Genomic DNA, 23,799 nt, shown 5'->3' on the forward strand with positions numbered 1-23,799 from the left:
AATTCCAAACGTAGTCCCTTTGTTTCTTGATTTTTAAATACTTGTATGTTACTAAGAGTAAGAGGAACACCATCTTAATTTGTTGATGTAAACAAATATTTTTCGTGAGAAAAAATTTCATTTCCGTTTTTTTTTTTTTCATTCTTTCTATATAAACCCCATTATATTCAAGCGGATCGGATAAAATTCGGATTTTAGCACATCTCCCAAAACATAATTAATTTATCAGCCAAAATATAGTTTTATTAGATTAAATCATAATAATTTTTAAAGCTAATTATTCAAATTGAAATTTAAACAATTTTATTCACCGAGTTCCTTAGGAAAAAAATATAATATTTTAATTTTCTGAGATTATAGGATTTCTTTTTTCCAAGAGTTAGTAAATTATTCGTTGTAAGAATTTTACTTCCCTTTTCTAAATGTTATTTCAACTTAGAAATATTTAATCTAAAACAATACGGGACAACTGAATGCATTATAAATAGTAATTGTAAGAGAATCTAATGTAAACTTTTATTTCGATCTCACAAACTTCAAACAAATTAAATTTCGTTTGATCTCTAGTGCCCAATCATCATTTTTCGAATGTTGTTTCATCAGAAAACCAATAATATGAACATTCTAATTAGAATAAGGGCAGTGAAAGTAAACTTTTGAAATTGCCTGTTTGATTTGTATTTGGAAAAAAAATAGAAATAATGTCTGCTTCTATTTAAAAGAACCAATTAAATATCCTTTCCTTCTCGTTGTAAAAATTCTTAACGTATCTCTTTGAAGTTTAAACAATACTTAAATGTAAAACACACACAAACATATAACTAGCACAAGTAATAACATTAAACCTGTTTTCGAAGTTTTTGAACCAAATTTTTTAATAAATATATTCTCTTAAGATTAAAGAGCGTTTCATGTGATAAAAAAGTTTAGTAAGATCAATTAAAAATGTTTAGTAATTATATATATATATATATATATATATATATATATATATCTTTTGCGTTAATAAGTGAGAGTGATTGAAATAAAGTAAAATATTCCTTGAAATTCAAAAGATTGGAAAAAGAGCATGCTGAATGGCTATTAACCGTTTTTAACAATTTTTCAATGAAAACTGCATTTTATTTTATAATTTGTAAATGTTATTCTAATGTTCCTAATATGCCACTCACAAATATGTTCCAGAAACTTTTTTTCTTTTATAGGTTGTGAAACCTTTCACTTAATTATGTTGACTAAATTTTTTCACTTAACTTGTTCACTAACAGTTGTAAACGTGTTCGCTGATATTTACTAAAAAGATTTACTTAAAAGGTTTCACTTATAAACTCAGTAATTCTAATTATAATGTTACAAATGAATGAAAAAATGGCAAATCTATTACTTACTATAAATAGCATTAAGATATCTCTGTACTACATATAATATAGATTAAATTTACAAAATTGTCTTAACAAAAAAGAGTCTTAAAACCGTTTCCTAAACTTATTCGCTTAATAAAAATAATTTAATTAACATGTTCATTATTAATTTCATGCAATATGTTTACTACAATATGCCTAACATGATCACAGATAATTTCACTTGGCATGTTTACTAAATTATTTCAGTTAACATATTTGAAAGAGTTTTAACTTAATGTTTCATGAAACAAATATTTAATTCTTTTGACAGTTTATTATTAAATATTTAATGAAATAATTAACAAAATAATTCAAGATTTATACTAAAAACCATATCTAAAAATAATGATTTTCTGCTGTTGCCGAACGCAAACGATGGAAACCGCATTACGGTGTAAAAATCTAAATGCAGGGTAATTAATGTGCCTATTGTTTGCTTTTGTTGGAATGATAATAGAAATAAAATGAAAAATTATACGAGTAGAATAGTTTTTTTAAAGACTGTCCGTGGCCTGGGGATCGCAACTATGAAGTGTCATATCAACATAGGATGTCCTATCAACATATGCCATATCAACAGAAAAATTATTGCAAACAAAATGCATTAGTTTCTTAAATATTTCATTTAAAAGTGAAAAAATTCATTTGCAATTCTTTAAATCTAAGTAATACCAACCATGTCGGTTAAAATTCACTTATTAAAAAAACCGCTCATCTTTAACACTTAGCACAAATTAGATTTTTTTTTCAGTAATAAAGAATTTCACTACGTAATATATGATATTAAAAATAATTATTTTTAATTAAATAAATTAATAAACCCGAAACTCTTACGCTGAAAACATATCTATTTTTTTCTTTCAATAAACTACAGACTGGTATCTTGATTACTTAGTTCTTAGGATATTTATTAGGGGAACAGAAAGTTCCATTTTTAAACTATATTGATAATAATAACATTTTTCTTCCGTAATCCCGTTAATGCATTTTTTATTAAACTATTATGGTAGCTAAAACTATTTCTCTTTACTATTACATATTTGTCCTTTATTGTTATTTAATAATCTATTTACTTTAATTGCAAGGGACCTACCAATTTTATCAAATAGATTCGCCATTCACATAGATGTCAAAAGGTGATTTAGTTTACGAAAAGTAAAGGTATGATAACAATTTTATTTATTAACTGATTTACTGAATAAATTTAAATTTTCCCAACTCCATATTGTGAAAGTTGAATATTTTTTAAAGACTTTCTATACATCTGATGTAAATATTGTAAATAAATTCCTCATTAACACTAGAACTTTCATTAAATTACATCTTTTAAAAAATAAATAAAATTTAGTAAATTAGCAAATTAAGTACATCGTTTACTGACTGCATTATTTTATTTTTTACAAAAAATCAACCACTATATATATATATATACAAAATATAGCACAATAAAGACAAAAAGGATAAAAGAAAAAAAAGAAGAACGAAGAAAATTGAGAAAATCAACTGCGCATAAGTTACAAGTATATAGAACTCATAAAATAAGTCAAAAATATAGAGAAAACGCGGAAAATAATAAAAATCAATGAAAAGAGAAGAAAAATAAGATATTTTTTAAAAATAATTTTAAAAAAATTATTTAAAATAAATATAAGAAAGGTGGAAAGCAAAATAATGAAAAGATATAATTTCCTCACAAGATTATATTCGCAAAAAAGTATGCTCTCTAATATTTTTTCAATATAGCCGAAGCGAACTATATCTATACAATCGTGTGAGGAATACTAAAAAAAATAGAACACATTAAGTAAAATATATATGAGAAATAAAACATATCAAGCAAATAACAGAAAATACAGAACAAAACACAAAACTATTTCGGTACGTGAAATTTCATTTGATTTCGTTGATCGCATTATATATTTCGTTTTGTGTTTTATTTTCTTTCCTTATACAATCATATTTCGGTGTATTAACGGCTATTCTAAGGTATTATCATCCGTTATTTCGTTTTGTTTTATGATACAAATTAATATTTATAGAAAACACCATAACAATTTGAATTTCTTTTTAAAAAGTACAAAAACTACTTCGAAAATTGCTCGAAACTTTTTAAAATTTCGAGATATTCAAATCGGACTTTTTTCAATTGTTGGCAAATACGATTTACTGCAAAATTATGAACAAAAATTTTCACTTTTTCGTGCACATGCGAAGCAAAAAATGATTACTTTAATTACTTATATATTGCACAATTTTCAACAAGTTTTTTTCAAGTTTTTTAAGAAAAAAATTTTTTATTAATTTTAAATTGCTCCAAAAAATTTTTCTTATTTAAATGATTTTTTTAGAATCATTGCAAAGAAATTGTAAGACAAAAAAAATTTGTTTTTTTATAAAATTTTGTGCAGTTATTGCATAATTACCGAACTATTTGTTAAAAACTACAAATTTATTGCAACATTTTTTTGGCATAGGGAGATCAAAAACCTTATTATTCGTTTGTAATTTATTATTGGTCCCTCAAACCTGTAAAAACTATAAATTTCATTGATAAGTATGAGGAATCGTGTTTTGTTTTGCTAGAAGCTTAAATCTTAATTAGTGACCCGCATGTGAGGAAATACTGGCTAAACATAAATTATTTACTATTCATATATTTTCATCATGAAAAGATTATACAAAAAATTAAATTTAGAAATGAAGTTAAAAGAACTTACATTTAACCCAAGAATAATGATATCAAAGATGAACAAAGTAATCAGGTATTCATGATATTTCTGGAAAAAAAGTTTATCATATTTTAAAAATAAAAATATTTCATGCACTTTAATATTTTTAAAATTACAGCTCGTTATGAAATAATATTAGAAGAGAAGAGCGTGTTAAGTTCAATATAATAAAACCAGTTTTAGGTTCACTGAACATGTTCTTCGATAAAATTCTTCCTAACACCCAGAAACAGCAATTTTTTTTAAGACAAATTCCTAACTTTTTGAACATGTTCTTCCATTAAGATTTTTCTTAACATGCTTCGCTACTAAGCACTTCAATTACAGTAGAACGAGATGTTTTTTTCTGCTATCTGCTTTATTAATATTTAGATTTAAAAATTGAAAAAGGATAATGCTACCTACTGAGTCTATTATTAGATACAATGCTCCCAAAACATCAAGAAGTGTTGCTGAAAAAACAGATATTAACCAAGGAAGCATCAACGTTCTGCTATCCTGAAAAAAAAATTATATATATATATATATATATATATATATATATATATATATATATATATATATATATATATATATATATATATATATATATATATATATATATATATATATATATATATATATACAGGTGGTTATCAAAATAATGGAAACACCCTAGATTTTGAAGGCTTGCGAATTGCTGTTATGCCGCAAATGTTCTCTTTAAGAAGGTATCTTCTAACTGTAATTGTTGACACTGGAGATGCTGATTGAGCTCTGTGGTCACTTTGGCTGCAGTTGTTTTCTTTTTAGACATTACAATCCGCTTCAATACCCGTCGGTCTCTTTCAATCAGTTTTTCCTTCCGTCCACTATTTTGCTTTGCTGAGCTTGTCTTTCCGCGGTGTGTGCATGCTGTCATGACTTTAGACACCGTTCCTCTAGAAACGCCTAAAAGCTGGGATGTTTCGGTCACTGTTGCTCCAACTAGTCGGGCTCCTACAATTTGGCCTTTCTGAAAATCTGTGAGGTCTGACATTTTACGCTTCTGACAAAAAATCAAAACGTAGACAACTCTGCTAAAGTTCTCTCATACCACCTAATATATGTACTTTTCATATTAAAAAAAACTGGTAGCTAAGATTATATTTTAATGCTTATGAAGCGAATTCTTAAATATCCCTTTTATTCACAAGTTCCCTTATTTTGATAATCACCTGCATGTATATATATATATATATATATATATATATATATATATATATATATATATATATATATATATATATATATATATATATATATATATATATATATATATATATATATATATATATATATATAACCATAATATAATTCGAAAAATAATTTTAAAAAATAAAAACATTTATGAAAAAAGGAAAAGGTTCTCATCAGAACACATTCATTAAGACAGTGAAAGAGACATTTCGAAATAAAGAATAATTATCCTAAGATAAAAATTACTCGTTATAATGCGTCTATGCCACTAAAGAATTTAAATAATTTAATTTTAATAAACATGTGATAAAATTAAATATACTAATCTAATAGTTAATAAAAATTGTTAAAGAGGAAAAATATGATTAATGTGCCTTTAGCTTTAAGTAGAAAATAATTGGTAAAAGAATATCTAAAGCAAATTACATTTCAGGGCTGTCATCTATGAAAAAAAACGCTTTTGTTATAATAATTGGAGATTTTAAGCAACAAAGCACATAACAGGTAAAGAAATTAATAATGACACAAAAAAAAATTTTTTGTAAAATCTATGAAAAAAAAAGTGAAATAGTTAATGCTTGTAAAGCTTAACATACAAACGTAAACTAGGAATATAACCCTTTCATGGGTTTTCCTACTTTCTTAGAGTAACTGTTTTTAAGTTAGAGCCTACATACATGGATATAAAGCCCTTTATAGACTTTATCCTTCATTCATACATTCAATCATAACACTAAAGTCTGCACTTATTAGCATTCATCAAGAGTGTCCGTTTGTAAGTCAGAGCCTTATTCCTATATGTTGAAAAAATAATAAAAAAATGTTTTAAAAAAATAACTGCTTATCACATTGGACAATTAAAATTTAATAAATAAATAAATAAAATAAAAGAAAAGAAAATATATATATATATATATATATATACAGTCCAGTCACATTAATGTGACCCACGCCTACTTTCGACTTCAACGTGCAATAACGAATAACAGAAGGCAGATTGCAGCAGTGGAGTGTATACAAATAATCTCCTAGGGCATCGGAAAGCATTTCAATTGCTGGCGTAATGCAGAAACGTAGCGATTTATCCGACGTCCAAAAGGCCATGATTATTGGCTTTCGGACCAAGGGTGGAAGCATTTCGGAAACGGCTAATTTTGTGAACTGTTCGAGTGCGGCGGTGGTAAAAGTATACCGTGCATTGCAAAATGGCGCTATCCAAAATAAGCTGCGTGGCACATGTGGTACACCACGGGCTATAGATGACAGAGGCGAACGAAGGGTACGGAGATGCGTTCGGGCGAATAGACGTGCAACTGTTGAGCAACTGACTGCCCAGATGAACCAAAGGGCAACCAAGAGTAAACCTAATTGACTCTCTTCCTACACGTCTCGCAGCGGTCCGCTCTGCTAAAGCTGGTTATTCTGGCTTTTGACAGGTGGTCAATCAATATGACTGGACTATATATATATATATCATATATATATCATATATATATACAAATTAGAATAATTATTAAAGAATATCTTTCAAATATTAATAATTTAAAATCAATTAAAAATTAAGTAACTCAAATAAAGTTGAAAATGTCTGTATCTCACCACGCAGAGTCCAACTAAGAGCAAAACTGATGAAATCACACAGCATACGGAGAAAAATATCAGTACAAGTGTAAATATAAGAGTACCTGTAAAAATTAAAAATTTAACACCGCTGTATTAAATTGATCCCAATGTGTAAAAATGCTAGGGGAAAAAAATTTGCTAATTCTAGTGCGAAAACGCTGTATAGAATGGTGCTGTATAGAATGGGCATAGAACAGAACATCGGATTTGCCTGACCGGAACTATTTATATTTTTGAGAAATTATTAAGTTTATTTAGTCCAAATTTAAAATTCTGTTATTTTAAATGATATTGTTTGAGATCATGTAAATTAATTTAATACTTTATTAATTAACCGTTTTTGAACAATTAAATTAAATAACGAAAAATAATAAGTAGTTGAACACATTTTATGTAAATATTTTTGGTAAATGGAAATTTTTAAGTAGATGCAAGCTATTTTTCATTCACATAGAATTATAGAAAATTCAAATTATTGAAAAAGTGAAACTGAAAAAAAAATATTGACCAACGTCCCAAAGTAAGCGGCTTGCAGCTTCACACCATATTTATGGTCAGAAATCCATTAACAATATTTATCAGAGATACTTTTATTCTGGCTTCATAACTTAACATATTATCTCAGTTAACTAAGAAACAAGATTAAGGTACACCTTTTGATACATTAAATATGACTATTAGTAAATAAAAATAGTAAGTACTTATTTTCAAATACTACAAATTCGAATTTTTATATAAAATACAACAGAGAAATTAAATTATAATAAAAGGCATTCTTTTTTTTTCCTTACTAGCCATCTTCTAAAGGCTAAATATATCCACGGTGTAAGGAAAGAATCGCACTAGAGCACTTTTTTTAAAAAACTTGTAGAATTAGGTACCACTATGTAATTGTTACCTCATTTAGGTTAACATGCGTCACACACCAATCTTTTTACTTATTTTTAAGTTCTTATTTGGATGATGCAATTTTCGCTTAGCAATCAGCCCTTTCATACCATGGTTTCAGCAATTGTTGTTGTTGTTTTTTTCTCCCACAGCAGTGAGTTTCAGAAGGAAGTTAGATAATACTAGTGCTCGGAAAAGGTAGATGAATAATGTTTTCAGCAATTCTTGTCTTTATTTTCTCCCACAGCAGTGAGTTTCAGAAGGAAGTTAGATAATACTAGTGCTCGGAAAAGGTAGATGGATAATGTTTTCAGCAATTCTTGTCTTTATTTTCTCCCACTGCAGTGTGTTTAAAAAAGAAGTTCGAATATACTTATACGGGATGAAGGAACGTATATAGAGAGAGTTAATCGTGCATTTTTAAGACGCCTATCCTGTTTTAAAGAAATATAACAATAACAAATACATTGGGGAAAATCGTATCAATTTCAAAACTATATTTCTTCCGTTACATATTGCGTTAAAAACTTACTTGGACTTTCTGTGATTGTGTTGAAAAAATGCTGAAAAACTCCTGCAGTAAGAATGATTGTGTATAAAACCTGAAACGAAACAAAGGAACAGAAATGAAATTGAGAAAATTCAAATAAAGTTATATTTTTTAAACTTTCAAATATTTCATATCTGTTATTGCTGAAACTTAATCCTTTCAAATGATATTATTTCAAATTACTAAATCTTTAGTTTAAAAAACAATGATTAAACAACAAAGCACAATAATTCATATTTATTATAAAACGCAGCCTATTAAGGATAAAAAATAACTTAAAATAAATTATTGAAAATAAATTATAGCCCATTGAACAAAGCCATATATATCCTTTAAGAACTAGTATTTTTTCTCCTTTCTTTTCTATATTGAAAACTTTTATTAAAGAAAAAAAAACGTATGACAAAGACTATAACTTATATTTCTTAGAAGCGATTTATGAAGAAAAAACTCTTATTTGAACTCTTACATATGGTGGTATGTGGGATTTAATAGTTTGCCGGACAGATTTTTATTATTTCTAAAATTCAGTACATAGAAAACATTAACTTGACTGTATCGCGGACATCTCTTGAAAATAGTTAAATTTGAAGTCAAAGTCCTTCTGTGGAGGCAAAAACCGTTGACTACAGATAGTTAACATTTAAATTTTATTTTCTTAGTTAGTTTTAAGTTAGTTATTTAGTTAGGTTTCCTTAGTTCTGAAATTTTTTTGTATACAAAAAAACCCAGATGTTAACAGATATTTCTAATATTAAGTTTCCTAATTCCAGCATTATTTACTTTCAACGTAACAAGTAAGTAACTGATTTAATTACATTAATTAAATATTTTATTTTGCCAAACGAATATTTAAATTTTATGTTCTGTTTTTTAATCTCATTTACAGAACACTAATGTCTTTTGAGTTTAAAATTCAAAGCAAAAACATGTACAGGCTTTTAAGTATAAAATTTTTAAAAAAAAAGGATGCAATAAATTTTGCGAAACCGAAGAAAATAGATCTGTGAAACAAAATAGAAAAACATATGCACATTTTAATAAGTTACACATTTTACATTTACATATTTTCATAAGTCTCTAAAGAACGAAACAAATTTAATATTTGATCCGAAAGGTTTAATCTTTCATGCATACAAAAAATCATATTACTGAATTTGAATCCTTGATTGATGCATAAACGGGGATTTAGTGGAACATTTACGAACCAGAAGGGGAGCGCATCATGATTTCAAAACCGGTTTTATGGTTTTAAAAAATTTATAACAACTCAGGATCGTAAATGTCCTCATACGATAGTCGGGGCTTCCTATTTATGGTTTAGCTATTCATAGCCATTTGAACGAGTAATTATCTAAATTATCTTAGTATCGAGTAATAATTTAATCTAAATATCGATAATAAGAAAATTTCACGTCAGCACTGTGATCGGTGTGAGCCGGATGCGGAATTCGGGTTGACCAGTTCTTCGCTGGGATTCGAACCCGGTTCACCTCATTGGAATACGAATGCTCTATCCCTTAAGCCAGTGTTTCTTAACCTTTTTGGTATAATGGACCCCTTTTAAAATTTTTTAAGAAGTCACAGACCACCCCCTGTGAAAAAAATTATTGCAAAAAACATCAATTATTAGAAAACATTTAATTTTATTATTTTCATAGTATACAAAATTTTTAAAATTTAAATTTTTAATGTGAAGGTTGCTGCTGCTTTTCCTTAATTAATAAATTGGATTGAGGGATGGTATTCGACAAAGCAACGCGCATATCATGTTCAACATTCAATCGATTTCGATATTTTGATTTTATTGTCACAAGTGGGGAAAATCCAGCTTCGCGAAGGTTCACTGCAGCAAACGGAATTATAGCTGCCATAGCTCGCTTTACAAGCAATGGGTAGGCTTCCACACATTTTAAAAATTAGAAGTAGTCAGCGGACCCCCAAAATATGACTCATGGACCCCTTAGGGGTCCATGAACCACAGGTTAAGAAACCCTGCCTTAAGCCATCACGGCTCTTAAGACATCTGTTAAAAGAATATTGATAAAGCATAAGTTGAAAAGATTATTTTAACATGCACAAAATCATTTAAACAACTTGAATAAAATATAATTACGTGATTTGCGTAATAATGTATTATTGCGCAAAGCAAAACATTTTGATTAGCTAAAAATAATATATGTAAAACCCTAAAACACATATTTTACTTAACTCGAATATACACTCTCATTTTCAGAGATTCTTGGTTTTTATCGATTGAGTTTTAACACAAGTGAAGAGCTTTTATTTTTATCTAAAACACTATAATTTCGTGTTAAGATTATGCATCTCAGCTACATTTCTTTACTTAATGACGTGTCTTTCACTTTCTTACTTAAAAAGTTAATGACATAAGATGAGAAGATGAGAAGACAGAAACTACGGTAAACTGCTTTAAGATTTGAGCTTCAGTAAGCGCTTTTTAAAACTCTAAGTAAAGAGTATTTCAGAGCTAATGTTAAATTCTGTTCCTTGTTATTAAATATAAGAAACAACCTCATGTCTTGGAGTAAAATACGGATAGATAACTCTAAAAAGAATTTTTTTTTTTGACTTATGTCCTTTACTGCTTGATACACGAAAAAATATTGAATATAAAAGTCTCAAATAATGAAATCTAATTAATGTATAAATTAAGGAAATAATGAATAAAATCATGAAATGATAATGAATAAGAAATGAAATGTTCTTAAGTGAATTGTTTTCTTTCTTAAAAATTTGAGTTACCGTAAGTACTTTTTTAAAATTTAAATAGACAGTACTTTTGAGTCGATGTTAAATTGCGTAAATTGTTATTAAATGTAGAAAGAAGACATGATAAAGCTAATAGAGGAAAATTTAAATGCAAGAAGCCATGATACGTTAATGGAGGAAAATTCTTATCTGTAGCTCTAAAGGTTTCCATTTTCGTTTTTCTTTTATATAATAAATATTAAATAATAAAAGATTTAATAAATGAAATGGAATTAATGAATAAATTAATGGGATAATGTATAAATTTATGAAATAATGAATAAATTAATAAAATAATGAACAAAATTAATGAAATAATAAAGGAATTAAAACTGATTGGTTTAATGTACTGCTTTTTTGCTAAAATCTCGGACTTTAGTATGCGCTTTTTAAAATTTTAATTGAACAGTGTCTTAGAGTCAATGTTAAATTACGCACCTTGTTACCTTGTCATTAAATATAGGTACAAGTCATGCTAAAGTTTACACAGGAAAAACTCTTATCCATAGCTCTAAAAGTTTTTTTTCTTCAATTTACGAAATTATTAACTTACTGCAGGATAAAAGAAATAGGTAACTATCGAATGAGAGTCTGAATTAATGAAGTGTAATTAATGAATAAATGAGTGTAGTAATAAAAAAAATTAAAATAAAGTTTCAAAACATTAATTTATTGATGAATGAGAGTGATATGTAGTTCCGCCATATGCTACAAAGTCTTCAAACTTCAGTTGCGTTTTTCGAGAAACTATGTTTTTACGAACGAGAGATCTTAGAAACCACTCATCATTTTTCAAAGTAAAAACTATTTAATTTTTAATGCTTTATTTTCTCTTTTTTCTCATTTATACTTTATTATCCGTCAGCTTGGTTTTTTAGTGCAAAATTTTAATTTTTGCTTTTCTATGATTGTATCTTTTTTTTATAATAAGGCAAAACATATTTTAAATATTCTTTCAATCAAGTAAATATAATAAAGATTAATGAAAAGAGAAATTACTAAAAATAAATATTATAAAAAATATTCAAAAAAAAACTTTATTTAAAAAAAATATTAAAAAGCTGGAAAACAAAATAAAGAAAATATATAACCTATTCATCAGATCACACGATTATATCCGCTGAAAGAAGTCCTTTCTGATATTGTATCAATATGGCCAAAGCAAAATTTATCAATACAATAGTGTGAAGGGCACTCAAAAAAATTGAAACGAAAATAGAACACATTAAGTAAAAAATATATACGAAAAAGAACATATGAAGCAAAAACAGGAAATAAAATGTAAGGAAAATACAGAACAAAGCACAAAATGAAATCAATAAAGCGAGTAGTGAATTCAAATGAACTTTACACGTACCGGAATCTTTCAAGAATGATACAAATTATTTTCGTATTGCCAGATTAAAAAATATGAAAACAGAAGCGTAAATAGAGACATATTTTATGGCGATTTCTTACTGCAGTACTGAGGCACGTTTGATTTGATAGTTGCCTCGGATTGACCCGAAAATGGATGTGCTCAAGGTAATAATATGATACTGAATAATTTAAAGTTTATAATTAATAAGGTTGATATTTAATTATGCAATTCTAATGATTTTGGAAAACTGACAATTATTTTAGGAAAAACATGATTTGATCGCTTTACACAGATTATTTTCAGACATGCATATATATATATATATATATATATATATATATATATATATATATATATATATATATATATATATATATATATATATATATATATATACATGTTTATGCATATTTATGTTTTTATGTTTCGACTTCCATTTTAATGATGCAGCTAGCTGGTTTGCATATGTTTTTTTTTTGTCTCCCCTAAATGAAGATACGCCATTCCAAATGAGGACTTCACTTTATTGTTGATGGATTCAAACTTAACATATTAAAAACAGTGGTTAAGGAGCCATTTGTTTAAATTTTTAAAAAAATTAATTCTAGGTTTTATAATGTTCCTTAGGCAATCCATAATCACATTAGAGTCACTATAACAACGCACTCGCAAATACGTCAAAAATGTTCGAAATCTCATCATTCGCAATGCTTATTTCATCATTCTTAATGCTTAGTCGATCAGTTCACCAGATTTAATTGAACACCTGATTTAATTTAACACTTTTTTAAGGTTGCAAATAATCCTAAGAGCATATTACGATTTAAAGTGTTGATATCATGGTCCCGATTCAAAATTGAACGAGTATTTTTAAGAAGGTACAAAAATTAATAGGTAGACCACTTCTGCGTTCCCCATGTGGCACTTATGCTAATGAAATTGATCACGTACTATTTGAAGCAAAACATTACTCAAACTTGATGGACGTGAGAAATTATCTTGGGGCTAATGCGGATTCAGATCACTTCTTGATTATTGCTAAAGTCAGATCAAGATTATCGAACACCAAAAAGTTTAAGGGAGAGACGTTGAGTGAATATGACTGTGATAAACTTAAAAATAAAAGGATAATATTTCAATTTTGCGAAAAAGTAAAGGAGCAGTTGAATTTAATGAATTGTGACGGTACTATGGAAAATAAATGGGAATGTATAAAAGACAGTATCTGTAACACTGCCAATACCGTGATTGCTAAATTAACTAAGAAACAGGTTAAGGATTGGTATGATATTGATTGCGCCATTGCTAATGATATAAAGAATGTTGCATATAAACATATGATACAAACACACACAAGAATTAGTGCGGAGGAGTACCCTAGACGAAGAAAAGAGGTGAAAAAACTCTTTAGGTGAAAGAAAAGGGTCTTTGATGAAGCATTGTTTAAAGATGTTGAACATCTGAAATCTATTAATGAATGCAGAGCATTCTATCGAAAAACTAACCGCAGTCGATTGGACTTTAAATGGTTATGCAGAAACTTACTGTTATGCAGAAATTTTACTTGTTTATGCAGAAACAAATTTGGAGAAGTTATTAATGATAAACAAGAAATTTTAAAACGATGGCGTGAACATTTCAAAGAACTTCTTAATGATAATTGTGAGGATGTTGAAATAATTGCACCTGAATCCAGCAATGACAGAGAGGTTGAGGCTCAACTATTGAGGAGATCAGGGCTGCAATTGAAACCTTAAAGAATAAGAAGTCTTCGGGACATGATCTTATTTCAGCAGAACTACTAAAAAATTGTGAACCTACCTTATTGAGAAATTTATCAGAACTTATTACTGACATCTGGCACTCCGCGATTGAGATGGGCTGACTCAGTGGATTTTCTTGCAATTAATTAAAAGAATTGGAGATCAAAGATAAATCGGAAGTCATTATGGAGAAATCTTCCGAGGAAGGCATTGGCCCTCATTGGGCTGTCTGGCCAACTATGATGATGATGACACTTAGGAGATTTCAATTTCTTATTTCGCAGATTTCAGTGTTTTCAATATAATTTTTGTTATCTAAAAAAACAACATGTAGAATAATTCCAAAATTATATTTTTATAAATAGTATTTTTGCATTATCTTTTACTTCCTTAAAACATTTTTTACAATGCCCGCCTGCGGAATGACCTTTCGTCATATAGGCATCTGAAGGGCATATTTGTTGGGCACTTTTCCAGGGGCACCATATTAGGTGGGCCAACGTTGCTGCCACAGTAAGGATAGATAGTACTGAGAATGAAAGAACACCCATGCCTTGCCCAGGATTCGAGCCCAGAACCTTTCTGATGCAAGGCCAGTTCCCTGGCCCATAAACAGGCCAATCGGCGTTCCATAAAACATAAATTTCACTTTAAATAATTTAAACTACGAGAATTTCCAAATTTCGCCTTCCAATGAGGTGAACCGCGTTCGAGTCCCAGCAATGGCTGGTGGATAAGAATTCCGCACCCATCGATTACAGTGCTGACGTAAAATATCCTCATTGGTAGATTGCTCGTTAGTAGACGGACCATGGGGTAGAGTCCTCTTGTCGTCAGGCTAACCGTGGGAGGTCTTCGTGGTTTTTCCTTACCATATAGCGTAAATGCGGGTTAGCTCCATCAAAAAGTCCTCCACGAAGGTAAATTTCTCCCAATATTTGATCCAGGAGTGCCCTTGTCTTCTGGATTGGGTTCAATATTACAATGTTTCGGAAATGAACGTTAGTAGTCGTAAACCCTAAATTGGGTTGACTGTTCAATGATGGTTATAATGTAATGTAATGTAATGTTATGTAATGTAATATAATATAATATAATCTATTATATATAATTCTCTTACGTGGCTCCCAAATTTTGGCTGTATTTCTTTTCCGCTGGTGGCAACGCTTGCTTTGTTTTGAAAACACCAAAGCATCCTGCCTTTAAATGATGTGTTTCTGATCTAATATATATAATTCTCTTACGTGGCTCTCAAATTTTGGCTGAAGTACTTTGTACATCTAAATAAGATTCTTTTCACAACAGTTAAATATTTACTTTATTTTCTTTATTCCTAGAGAAAACAGTCGGCAAAGAATTCTGTTAGGTTAAAAAGCATTTTGCTAAAAAAATAACGAATTCTAAAAGAAATAAAAATAAACAACTTAAAAAATAAAAATGCTGTTGCCAGTCAGAATTTTTTAAAAGTTAACTTAGCAACATAAATCAAAATGACATAGAAGTGCAACTATATCAAAATTATGATACCTGAGCGCTTGACGTAACAAATCCTTCAATTCTAAAAGTGTTGTATCGCCAAATGCCCAAATTAACAATTGTGTTCTTAAGGAAATTCTATAAAAAGTTTTAAATAAACAACCTACTTCTACAACTGCTTCTTGAAGAACTTTGCTCATTGATTAAAAATATTGTTTTAATTTTACAGTACTAACTTTACTTCTACTTTCATTATTGCTATGACCTTCTTTCATTACATTTTACAACTTCATGCTAAATTTGAGGATTTTAAGTTGTTTTGTGGTTGAATACTGACATTTAGAAATGTGTACATAAAAAATAATATTTAGAGGTTACGAGTTGCCTCAGAAAAATTTGAATTGTTGACATTGAACTTAACAATGGAAACAATCGTTTTTGTGAAAAATTGAATTGTATTGTTGACATCAAAACTAAAAATATTGTGTTTCAACTTAACAAAACTTCCTTAATTTATACTTTAGAATTGCCTCGGAGAAATATGAATTGTTAGCACTGACTTAAACAAAAAGTTTTATTTTAACTGACAAATACTATATTATAATTTAAACTTTTTCTATGACTATACTCATTTTCTTACTCTTTTCTTTGTTTTTTATACATTTTATTTTTTTGTGATAAAATAAAAAACTTATAGTTGTTCTGCTTCTGAACACTGATGAAAACACAAAATGATGGGCTTCATCAACAATCAAAAATATATAAATTTATTTTACAAATTCCATATTATTAAGGTGGCGCCCTTCAGAGAATTAAAAACACAAAATTATCTTCATCAAAGCCGATGTTTTACATCCGGCGTTCAGTGGCAGACTACTATTTCATATTGCTTTACAACACATGGCTTTAGCCCTCTGGTGGGAAAGACTTTAAAACAAAACTTACAACAGTTACTTTTCTCAACAACTGAAATTTAGAATAGTGTGATTAAGAAAAATATATGAACTGTTTGCAATTTCAAATTAATATTGAAATGTACAGGTTTAGAATTTTCTACAGTGAAAAGTTTTCGGAACTTCAGTATTCAAAAAAGTATACAAAAACTAGACGTTAAGAACGTATCCAATGAGCGAGCAAAAAGCGAGCGTTGGATTGCGAACCAATCCGAAGTGAACTGTGAAAGCAGTTCCGGGGGTTGGTGAGCGCCAGCGAGCAGGGGGCGAAGCCTCCTAGCTTAATATAATATAATATAAATTGTTTCTTTTAAAATTGAAATGCGAGCTACATAAAAAAAAACTGATTTTTATTTTTATTTTGTTAAATGTCACCTAGTATTTAATAAAATCCTCTGTCAACAATGTTACAAATTGTGCTTACGATGAAATCTTTTTTTTAAAAGTAATTCTGTCATAGTATTTGAAGTAAGCATGGCAACAAAAAAGATCTTAACTCACTTTCGGAGTACTGAATATAGTTTGAACTCATAAAATGTTCCATATTTTTTTTATACAATTCTTCATCCTGTCACATTTTTTTTTAAAAAAAGGGATTTACTTAAAGTAAATGTTGTTTTCTACCATAAGTAAAAACGCATTTACTTTTTAATGCATTATTTTTCTCTCAATTTGTTTTCCACTTTATACTTTAATTTCTGTTAGTTTATTTTTTAGCAGTAAAATTTAAATTTTTGCGTTTCTATATGAATGCATCATTTCTAATAAGAGATTTAAGTTATTTTTTCTGTCAAGTGCCATTGAGAATAATTAAAAAAAGCTGAACAATGCACACGAGGTTACACTATCATCACTTTTAATATGTATGTATATAGTATAAATTTCTAGTCAAAAATTATATACACTAAGTTTCGCAAATTAATATGTCAACTAGCTCGGTTGGTAGGACAATGGGCTCGTGTTCGTCAGAACGTGAGTTCGAATCCTACAGGCCGAAGAATCCCCATGTATTAAATTGCGACAGGTGCACATTAAATCTTTTAGGGTCACAAAGTCCTCAATGATCCCACAACAAATCAGTACCTCTGTAAGTGCTGAATTGAAGATTAATATTTCTTTGGTTCAGGCCAAAATAACGATCTGGGAATTATTGAAAAAACGAAGTTTGATTGTGTCTTTCTTGTAAAACGGGATGTGTGTACTTGAGGTTGTATTTTTAGCCATAAATGGCGTCACTGAAAAAAACAGGAAACGCATCCTCAAGTAACAACAATATTTAAACAACGGAAAAGCAAACATATTATTACAAGCTGATGAATCACATTTGGAAGTCAGACCAGTAAAAAAAAAAACATCAAAACCAGTTTGATTGCTCAATAAATTTTATAATCGTCGTTCCTATCTCCCTAGTTGTCCTGCTGCTACAAAAGAGATATTTATGTTGTTAATTTCGACAACCATTTTAATGATGCGATGGATTTGCATATGATTTTTTGTCTCCTAAATAAAGATATGCCGTTCCAAATGAATATATTTTCTTCACTTTATTTTTGATGGATTCAAACTCTAATAACAAATGCATTGATTACTGTTCAAATAAAAAAAGAAGCATTATTTTGAGACATCATAATATTCCTTAAGCAACTCATATCACATTAAAGTCACTAATAACGCACTCACAGATATGTCAAAAATGTTCGAAATCTTGACATTCGTAATGCTGAAACTGTGTAACATTTTTCCCCATTACAGAGAATCAATTTACCAACATCAAAATAGTATCTAAAAATATCTAAAAATTACCTTCCAAATGACTATTTTCCTTACTAACTACTAATATAAGCAACCGAAACATACTCTAAATATTGAGCACATTATTTCAGTTCTGCCATCTATTTATTTGAGAGAAAACCAATCTATCAAAGAGTGTAAATAAAGTTAAATTAAGTAACTATTGTGTGTTTTTTCCCCATCCAAAATGTCCACGTAATTACTAACTAGTGAATGAACTACTTACCTGATAGTCAGTGAAATTTAAATATTCGCGTTAATACGTGTAGAACGCGATGTTATGTTTTGATTATTACCTAGAATTAGGAGAAACTTTTTTTTTACTAGTTATTGTAATTTGTATAGATTTACGAAATATATTTTTCTGTGATCATACGACGATAATTTCAGAAAAGATTAGAATTTGTATTGTTATTCAGCACAGAAATCATCGAATCGAAATATCTTTCAATGATTTTGTCTATTTTGCCATAGTATGGTGGCAAATTTTTCTTTAATTAGTAAGAAAACAATTAAAATATTCATTGTTATTGAAAACAGAAGTCAAGTTAGAGCTTGTCAGATCCACGGAATAGTCGGAATTTCGATTGACGATTAATTTAATTTCGCTATTAAATTGAGGTGATAATAACGTGAGTGTTTTGAAGATATAGTTCAGGAAATAAATTGAAACTCACTTTTTCATTTTAACTAAGAGTTCAGTTAAAATTAAAGTGTTCCAGCAAGTTTTACAAGTTTGGAATTTTTCTTTGGCAATGATTTACTTTTGGATAGAATTTTGTGACAGATTTTGTTCAAAACCGGTTATACACAGAGAAAATATCCAGTAAAATTTCCGTACTGTATGATGTTTGACATTTCTGGTTAAAACGAAACCATAATTCTGGTTGATAAAACCGAAGTATACGGTTTTTTGGCAATTTTTCCGTTCATGTGATAAACTTTTACCTGAAATTTTAATTTTCAAAATTTTAGTTCACCTAACATTTGTTAATAAATACAAATCTGAAAAGTAAATTGATCAGAATAAATGTTTTTGCTCCATGTTCGTTCTAAAGAGTCATAAAATAACAAAATTTAATCGCCTATTATAAAACAATATTTTATTATTGGTTTTACCAATTCACTGTTCTGAGATTTTGTGTTCCCACAAAGCCAGAAGCACAGTAAATTTACCCATATTCTGATACTTTTTGCCATACTCTTTTTCTCAGTGCATATATAAAAATCTAATGGTGTTGTCGCAGTTTTCCATACTTATCGGTATATTTTTATTTAATGGAAAATCACATGGTAGGATCCAGTTCTTCCATTTTAATTTTTATATTTTATAGCTGTCATCAGCATGAATTTAATAAAAGCTAAAAAGAACTGTTGACCTATAAAATAATTCGCGATCGCAACGAACTATAGGGGGCGTTGGTGTATGAGACCTGCGATTTCTATAAGAACAGTCATTCAGTTACTCTTGAAATGTCTTTAATATAGCGTGTAGCATTGTAACGTTCTTTTTTTATTGTGGCTTATTAAATTCAAAAAAGAAAAAGTTTTGATATTCGTTTTTATGCAAACGGAAACAAAATGGTATCTCTTTTTTAGAGAAGGAACATCCAAAACACATCTGAAAAATATTTATAAATAAACAGAAAAAAATATGTATATTCTTATTAGAGTTAAAACCTTATGCCTGAGAAATAGTTTTACTAAATTTAATGATATAATATAAAAGGCCCATTAAACTTTACATTCCATAGTTTTAAGAATCATATTACTTCAAAAATTAAAATGAACAAAAAAAGAGGACATAAAGCCTCATAATTTTATATAATTTAATTTTGTAAACAAAGTTGTTTGACAACAATTTATATCAAAAATTTTAAGTTTCAATAAAAATCATTATTCGCGATCGCAACGCTCGAGTACGCCGTCTAGCGGGAGCCTGTAAATATCAGACATTAATTTATCACGTTTTCATTTAGTTCCATCAAAATCATTGACTGAATCAGACGCCATTTTTTAGCAGCAAATAAGAAGCAAAATTTCCCTAAGGAAAAGGCCGAAGAACTTGAAAAAAATCTCCAGAATATTAGTAAATCTTTCAGAAACAGAACACACCAAACATTTGAAGAAAAATTCCTCAATAATTTTAAATTTCTATTATCAACAAACTTGCAACTGATGACTTCCGATTTCGGATACTGTTACAGATGTGTGTATTAAGGTAAAATGCATTTCTTCTGTCTTCAATTCATTACGAATTAAAGTGAAGTCAACATTGATTTCGTCATTCCAGTGAATAAATAGGAATTCAGAACATACAGAATTGTAATAGTTATAGCATATTCTTCTTCGTTATGGAATAGTATATATTTCTGTATCCATATAATTCGGAAAACAACAATAAAAAATTATCCAAGTTACTTGAAATAGTGCCATTTGTGCTGATTCTTAATTAATTTTAATCGTTTTCCTGGTAAGTATTTTTTAGTTTTGAAAGAATAAGCTCAACTGGAATTCAGCTATTCTGTTTTTAGCTACATATTCAAATTCATATCAATTATAAAATTTTGCTGTGTAGTATGTTATCTAAAAGTAATGAAGGGATAAACTATGTATCTATTATTCGAGAATAAAGTTTTCAAACAAGGAACTTATCATTTTGGAATTCTCCGGGAATTATAAATCAGGTAAGTGCAATGATTTTTACAATAAAAAATTTGCGCGTAAATATTTTTTTTTTTTCATTTGATGATGGTTCTCTACGTCAGAATGGTTTTTTACGTCTGATTAAGAACTATAAGAATAATAAAAAAGAAACAATATGAAAGTTTTTATTTCAATGTAAAGAATTCTTAAAATAGTTTTTTTATCCTAAGAATTCTTTATTTTTCGTTTTTTAGTTTATAATTTTTTGATAAAAATTGTTCTCAAAATACTTGTTTTGAAAAATTAAATGGTATAACATTATGTGTTTATGTATACTTCTTGTATATTCCAATGTTTGAAGTAATATGATTCAGAAAAGTATGGAATAAAACTTCAGTACTTACGTATTAACGCCACCGCCGCTACAGATTTGGCGGTTTTTAAGTGCCGCCAATCTATACTTAATATTTTTGCGTCAATTCATAAAATAAAACTCTTTATTTAAAATCAAAATAGTCGATCGGATTTCGGTGGAAAATGAGCCGATATAGAGTTTAGCATCGATTCAAACCAATCATATCGCCATATGAACTCTAATAAATAAGATTCCAAATGAAATAACATTTCCAAAACGTACGTTTACCAAGATGAAGTTTCATGTTGTGGAAATTGGTACATTTTCGTTTTTTCGGTAAAATATTTCCCTCCTGAAAAAATAAAATTGCATCTTGTTTTGTTTTTGGCAAATCTCAAAGACGAATTTTCGTAGCACTAAAAATGGCGACAAAAAAGAATTGATTTTTTGTTTTTGTTTCGTCAGCATTCTTTATTTTACGTTTCTTAGTTTCTAAATAATGATTTTTATTGAATTGAAATTTTTTGATAAGAATTGTTGTCAAAAAACTTTGTTTACAAAATTAAATTTCATAAAATTATGAGGCTTATGTATACTTTTTGTTCATTTTAATTTTTGAAGTAATATGATTCTTAAAACTATAGAATGTAAAGTTTAAATAGGCCTTTCATGTTATATCATTAAATTTAGTAATACTATTTCTCGGGCATTAGGTTTTAACTCTTATAAGAATATACATATTTTTTTCTGTTAATGTACAAATATTTTTCCGATGTGTTTTGGATATTCCTTCTCTAATAAAAAGAGATACCATTTTGTTTTCGTTTGCATAAGAAAGAATATCAAGCATTTTTCTTTTTTAAATTTAATTAGCCACAATAAAGAAGGAACGTTGCAATGCTACGTGCTACATTAACGACGTCTCTAGAGTAACTGAATGACTGTTCATATAGAAATCACAGGTATTAGTCTCATACAACAACGCCCCCTATAGTTCGTTGCGATCGCGAATTCAGAAACTAAAAAAAGTAAAATGAAGAATGCTTACGAAACAGAAACAAAAACAAAGAAGAAAAAAAAAAACAATTCTTTTTTGACGCCATTTTTTAGTGATACAAAAAGCGTCTTTGGGATTCAAAAAAAAAAAGAAAAAAAACAAGATGCAATTTTATTTTTTCAGGAACAAAATATTTCACCGAAAATGTTCCAGTTCCCATGACATGAAACTTTATCTTAGCAAACATACGTTTTGGAAATGTTATTACATTTGGAATCTTATTTATTAGAGCAGCGGTTCTCAACCTTTCAGTATTCGCGGCCCAGTTTTCTATCATAATTTTCATCGCGCCCCCCACTTACAGTAAAATGTATACAACAATAATGTATATTGAGTATTTTGAATTCTGTCTTTAAAATATTTTTAACTAACTGCCAAAACAAAAGTAAAGTAAAAGCCAGCAGCAATTGAGATTGCAGAAACTATGTTTGGAGTTAATTTTTCAAAAGAATTACCGTCCTCTTTCAAACGATACTGTTGCTCCTCGAATTGGTGATACAGCTGAAAATGTAGTGTCAGCTTTTCTCGGTGTTGCTTGACAAAATGTTTTTAATACAGTTTGATGAAGCATAATAAAGATGCTCATTTAATTGCCTATGTTTGATTTTGTGATAATATGTCAGTAGAAGAACTTCTTTTCTGCAAATCAATAGAACTCAAAACAACAGCGCTAGCATTATTTGATATTTCAAATGAAGTTATGAATGAGGCAAATATAGAATGCAAAAATTGCATCGGAATATGCACCGATGGTGCTCGTTCAATATCCGGAAGGTTCGAAAGTATGCAAGCACTTGTAAACTTGTAAAAAATCGGCTACATGCGTCTGGACACATTGCATGATCCACAGAGAAGCTTTGGCTTCAAAAGAAATGCGTCCCTGGTTTTAATATTGTGTTAACTATGGTTGTAACGATTACAAATTATATAAAAATGAGAACCCTGAGATAAAGAATCTTTTCCGCTCTTTGGGCCCAAGGAAGTCACTAAAAATTATTACATTCTTTTTTAAATTTAGTGTGCTTTGATTAAGTAAGGTGGGTAAGCCAAAGGTGGTCAGTGCTCCTAACGTAGCCCACCCCCCAAAGTAAAATTAAATTTATTTTGAATCATAGGACGTCCCTGCTGCATTGTAAATCTTGTATCTGAGGTGCACGAGGCTGAATTGGAAGATATTTCCTTGAATGGCCTCCACTCTATGAAGTGATTTAATTT

General features: G+C 28.7%; 1 protein-coding gene across 4 annotated transcripts in view; it reads right to left on the reverse strand.

The window, feature by feature from the left end:
* LOC107450514 (uncharacterized) overlaps positions 1–23,799 on the reverse strand; it is a 47,569-nt gene that overhangs the window by 10,936 nt on the left and 12,834 nt on the right. For 3 of the 4 annotated variants that reach the window (XM_071183730.2, XM_071183731.2, XM_071183733.2), the window contains exons 2-6: positions 8,394–8,463; positions 6,950–7,035; positions 4,538–4,630; positions 4,121–4,180; positions 3,098–3,184 (exon numbers count right to left, since the gene is read on the reverse strand). In XM_071183730.2, the coding sequence (XP_071039831.1) occupies positions 3,098–3,184; positions 4,121–4,180; positions 4,538–4,630; positions 6,950–7,035; positions 8,394–8,463 (396 nt within the window). The remainder of the gene's footprint in view (positions 1–3,097; positions 3,185–4,120; positions 4,181–4,537; positions 4,631–6,949; positions 7,036–8,393; positions 8,464–23,799) is intronic. The other variant, XM_043051294.3, reaches the window with a different exon arrangement.

The sequence above is a fragment of the Parasteatoda tepidariorum genome, chromosome 7 (genome assembly GCF_982258835.1).
Source record: "Parasteatoda tepidariorum strain Cologne lab strain chromosome 7, Ptep-v5.0, whole genome shotgun sequence".
NCBI lineage: Eukaryota > Metazoa > Arthropoda > Arachnida > Araneae > Theridiidae > Parasteatoda > Parasteatoda tepidariorum.